This window comes from Oreochromis niloticus, linkage group LG19 (assembly GCF_001858045.2).
Source record: "Oreochromis niloticus isolate F11D_XX linkage group LG19, O_niloticus_UMD_NMBU, whole genome shotgun sequence".
Taxonomy (NCBI): domain Eukaryota; kingdom Metazoa; phylum Chordata; class Actinopteri; order Cichliformes; family Cichlidae; genus Oreochromis; species Oreochromis niloticus.
In genome coordinates, this window is record NC_031983.2 from 3626369 (window position 1) to 3631531 (window position 5163).

The 5163-nt window shown below is 39.1% G+C and overlaps 1 protein-coding gene across 2 annotated transcripts in view; it reads left to right on the forward strand.

The window, feature by feature from the left end:
- The window catches only part of heatr5a (HEAT repeat containing 5a), a 57489-nt gene extending 54197 nt beyond the window's left edge, over nucleotides 1-3292 (forward strand). For both annotated transcript variants that reach the window (XM_013274973.3, XM_013274974.3), the window contains 2 exons: nucleotides 294-447; nucleotides 944-3292. In XM_013274973.3, coding sequence (XP_013130427.1) covers nucleotides 294-447; nucleotides 944-1103 — 314 coding nt within the window. In that variant the 3' untranslated portion in view covers nucleotides 1104-3292. The remainder of the gene's footprint in view (nucleotides 1-293; nucleotides 448-943) is intronic.
- Nucleotides 3293-5163: the final 1871 nt, after the last annotated feature.

The window sequence follows — 5163 nt, forward strand, 5'->3', positions numbered from 1 at the left end:
TCTGTTTTAGACTGCAGGAAACTTTCAGGAAAATTACTGTACCTGTTCTAAAAATAAAGCTGACAAAAGCAAGCTGTGAGTCTAACTCATGTGCACTTTTATCTGTTTCACATGAATCCCTTATCAGTGAGGACATTCAATTATTTTGTTTAAAGGTCAGTGATTTCAGCTGTTCTTGCTTCCTTGAGCAAAGGTACAAGTCCATCCAGCTTTTTTTGAGATATTTAACAGATGAAACATTCTCCCCCATCTGAAACTTGTTCCAATGTTTTGTGTTTTTTTTTCCCCTTCAGGTCCTCAGCTGGTGGCAGTCTTGCTGCCCCTCCTCATCTCCTTTCTCCTGGACGAAAATGCCCTTAGCTCTGCTCCCCTGCCATCCAGGTCTCTTCATGATTCGGCACTCAAGGATCTGATGCGCTTTGGCTCTCAGCACCCAGCTGTCTTCAGGTTGGTGGTGATGTGTGCAGTTATTTTGTTGCATACAGCTCTGGTTTAGTTTGTATGAAACGCTCCTGCTGCTCTCAGTGGACTGAACTGTACAAGCAACCTTTTAGGCTTTTTCGTAATTTTCTTTATTTATGTAGATTACATGTTGATTTCTGGGATTCATGAGTATTTTCTTTTCCTGCTCTTCTCCTCAGTAAGAAGAAAGTTTACAATAATGTGATTATAGGGTGTAGGAGAAAGCATTGTGTGACTCCTCTCTGAGGTTTTAGGATTTTATTGATCGTGAGGAACTTTTTGATTATTTTCATATAGTTCAAAATCATTTCCACTGTAGTTTCACCCTATCTGTGAAGGAGAGATTGATAGTCTCCATCACTAATTAAATCATCTCATGCTGAGTAAAGCCATGTTTTGTCATGCTGCTTTTAATGTTTTCAAAAGACAAAGGATCAGTCAATATGAAGCAGATGGTTATATATTTTCCTTCCTCCTACAGGTCACTCATCACAACATCGCCTCACCTGAAGTCTCGTCTTCAAGCTGCCATCAAAGGAAATCAGGAGAGTTTGAATGTCAAAGCTAGCAGTGTTAACCCAGCCGCCCACAGCACTGGGAAGTCCTCTCCCAGCATCACGCTCAAAACCAAGTTCCTATGAGGCAGCCAAGCTTAGATCCGCCGCACAGAGACGGAGTTTAATGTCACTAACACACTGTGGGACTTTGATTGTTCTGAGGGACATTCTGACGGGTTCTGTGGTACGCCATATTGAAAGAGTGATAGCAGATGCCCCCCCCCCCCCAAAAAAAAAAAAAAATCTGTGAGATCACTTCCTGTCTCATTTTGAAGAAAAAAAAAACTAGCTCGAATTTTTTTTTCTTTAATTTTTACCAGCACACTGCATGCCACCTCACATTGATGCTTACCTTTATTATATCATTTGAAAAAAGCAATTCCGCCAGGTTGGCATGTTTTATCACACGAACTGTGCATCATACATACGTCATACATATATGTTGATCAAATCACGGACTGACTCCTCCCCAGGACACACGAGCTTCACTTCATATCTACGAGAATGAACTTGGAGAGTTCAAACTCAGCTTCAAAACGAACTGAGGCCGGTGTCAGTAATTTGGTGAATGATCAACATGATGGCTAACAATATCAAACCTACTGAGGTTCATTCACCTTGAAAAGAAGGGAATGTGATTAACTTGTATTCAGATAGAGCGGTGTGCAAACAAGAGAAGAGTTGCCCATCAGAAGGAACCAGTTTCATTGGTTCTGGCATGTGACAAGGACACCTCCTAGATGCTTCCTGAATGAGCTGTTTTGGGTGTATCCAACAGGGAGGAGACCCAGAGGAACACCCAAGACAAACTTGAGAAATGTCAGGTAGTCAGATTTCCCTCAGTTCCTGACTGAGTGACATGAACAGAAACCATCTGCATGGCAGCCATAATAAGAGCTTTTAGAGCTAAAGGGAAGGTGCCTTGGTCCTTCCTTTATTATCCCCTTTAGTAGAGGATACAATAGAACATTCTGAAAGGAGAGGAGATAAATCCTGCCCAGATTTCATTCGTCAGATCATTTATAAAAACAATCAATATAAGTCGCACACATCATTTAATACACACATCAGGTTAATAGTGCTTTCCCTTTCATGCCTTACATCGCTCTTATGTCCTAAACCACCAATGATAGGCTGTTTAAACCCACAGCTGAACTGTGAACATTACACTGCTATGATCAGATTTGCTTCTTGAGGTGTTGCCACGGGAACAATTATTTGTACTGTAAAGTTTTATAAATAAGAATTATGAGCTATATCTAAATGATCAAAGTGTATTGAAGGTTTACTACAATTCATTTTGTATTAAGTGTTGCTGTTTTGCAACTTCTTGGGTTTATTAAGCATTAATTTGAATTAAGTCACAGCATGCCATCTTAAAGGTGGGATTTAAACTGATCAGTCCTGGGATACCTGAGTCATCTTTTCTTTTGAGTTAGATTTTTCACCTCTTGCATACGACCTCCATCCAACATCTCTATCACCAAGACTGGGACAATAACAAAAATTGACTGCTCCTGTATGCATATATTGTTAGTATCCCTTTCTATTTGCACGTGTGTTTGCTTTACCATTAAAGCAACTACCTGGTGTTTTAAAACTACCAACAGCAGTTAGAGTGCATGTCATAAAAGGGAACATTCAGTTGCCTGAGGTTTTTATTTTTTTTCCCAAATATAACTTTTGCACACTTGGCAATTTCACTTTATTTTTTCATTTGATTTTTTAAGAACCCATTCATGATTTTTTTTTCAAAGACATTGTGCTAGGATCAATCACATGTAATTTTTCTGCTGCTCTGAGCACCACATACATTTTATTCAAGCGAAGGCAGACACATCTACAGTGGATATTTCCAAATCTCCTAAGCAATCTAGATGAAGAAACGGCACTGCAGACAACAGGAAAACACGTACTTGTGATTTTTGAGGTGAACTGCCCCTTTAAACTGTTAGTGTAGTGTTGTTAATGTGTTTGTTTTGAGTGTACTGTAAAAAGCATTGACTGGTTACTTAAACTTAAATCTTGTCAGTTTGTTTAAAAAGAAAAGTCTTGACTTTGTAAATGTGAATGTTGTCCTCTTAACCTGATTTTCTTGAATGATGAAGGGTAACACTAAAGTACTGACCAGCAATAAGTGTACAAGGCAGCAGAGTTTCAGTGTCTGTCTCTGTCCTGGCCATCTCCTTTGTGCAGTGTACAGGTGTGAACTGAAAGATCGAGTAGGTGCAGTACACCTACAAGTACATGTACAAATAAACTCTTTAAATTCACCTCTGTGTTTTCTTCACTTTTAGCTTTTTAGGGTTTTAAAATTTGTGTGACTATGAAGGTTTTAAAGATGGTAAATGTAAACCTTCCGAATGATCATGTCCTCAAAAATAACTGTTAAAGAAGGGGCATTTCAAGATCTACATCCTAATCATCGGAGTTGACAGTAGTAATAAGTCGATTTATCCTATGGTTAAGAAACACCATTGCTCCAGCAGTTAAACTAAACCCAGCAGACAGAACAAGTAGAATGTAGTGCAAAGCATAAAACATGATCAAACAAATATTAAAGAAGGTAAAAACATCTGAAACTAAATACTAAAGTTTTCTAAATTATACATTTAAACAAAATTATAAAGTAATATTACAATATATAACGAGTCAATTTTCAAAAGAAGCGAAAACAATTATGTTTACTAAATGTGGTTAAAAACAGCACGCAAATATCAGATGACATTAAAGTGGCTCTGTGTAAAGTGTAATAGCGCAGCTTTGAAACAAAAAGATAACTCAAAGGTGATTCTCTTTCAAGTTGGCTTTCTCTACCTCTCTGCACACAGTACTGTTTTTGTGTAGTCCATTTAATTAACAACTTACTGATAACGTGTTATTTCATATTGTATTGTTCATGTTCTTTATCCAAACCACACTCTCTGCTGATTCACCTGCAGCATGGCCTCTTCATCCGTCCCTCCTGCGCTTTCCTGCTCAGTGTGTCAGATGTTTCCTCTACTCTGGAGCTCTGGAGACCCAGTGTTGGACCAAAAAGTGATTTCTGGTGTTTTTGTGTTTTTTTTTTTAACATCTACAGAGTGGGCCATTTATATGGATACACCGTAATAACATGGGAATGGTTGGTGATATTAAAGTCCTGTTTGTGGCACATTAGTATATGTGAGGGGGCAAACTCCTCAAGATGGGTGGTGACCATGGTGGCCATTTAGAAGTCGGCCATCTTGGATACAACTTTTGTTTTTTCAATAGGAAGAGGGCCATGTGACACATCAGACTTATTGGTAATGTCACAGGAAAAACAATGGTGTGCTTGGTTTCAACGTAACTTTATTCTTTCATGAGTTATTTACAAGTTTCTCTTTGTTCACAGCCATTGACATGTCGAAGAGGTTAACACGTGAGGAGCGGATCGAAATTGTGTTGATATCTGGTGAACGCAGTAACCGGGTCATTGCAGCAGATTTCAATGCAAGACACCCTACGAGACCACCCATCTCCCATGCTACAGTTAGCAAACTGCTTGCTAAGTTTCGTGAAACTGGTTCAGTGTTGGATTTGCCAAAATGTGGAAGCAAGAAAACTGTCACTAATGAAGAAACATCAGTGGCTGTCCTAGCTTCATTCAGCAAGAGCCCACAGCGTAGCACTCGCCGCATGTCACTGGAGAGTGGGATTAGTCGAACATCCCTTCAGCAGATATTAGCTACTCACAAATGGCACCCTTACAAACTCCAGCTACTGCAGCATGTCAACGAGGATGACCCAGATTGGCGCACAGAATTTGCAGAATGGGCAAAAAAAAAAAAAAAAATTGGAACAGGACCCTCAGTTCATGCAGAAGCTTTTGTTCAGTGATGAGGCAAACTTTTATGTGAATGGTGAAGTTAACAAACAAAACCACTGCTATTGGTCTAACACTAACCCACATTGGATGGCACACTTAATAATAAATCTGAGGAATAGTAATAAGTGTGCCTCTTGGCATAGGCACACTTACTAATAAATCTGAGGAATAGTAATAAGTGTGCCTCTTGGCAAAGGCACACTTAATAAGATGAATAATAAATCTGATGAATAGTAATAAGTGTGCCTCTTGGCATAGGCACACTTAATAAATCTGACGAATAGTAATAAGTGT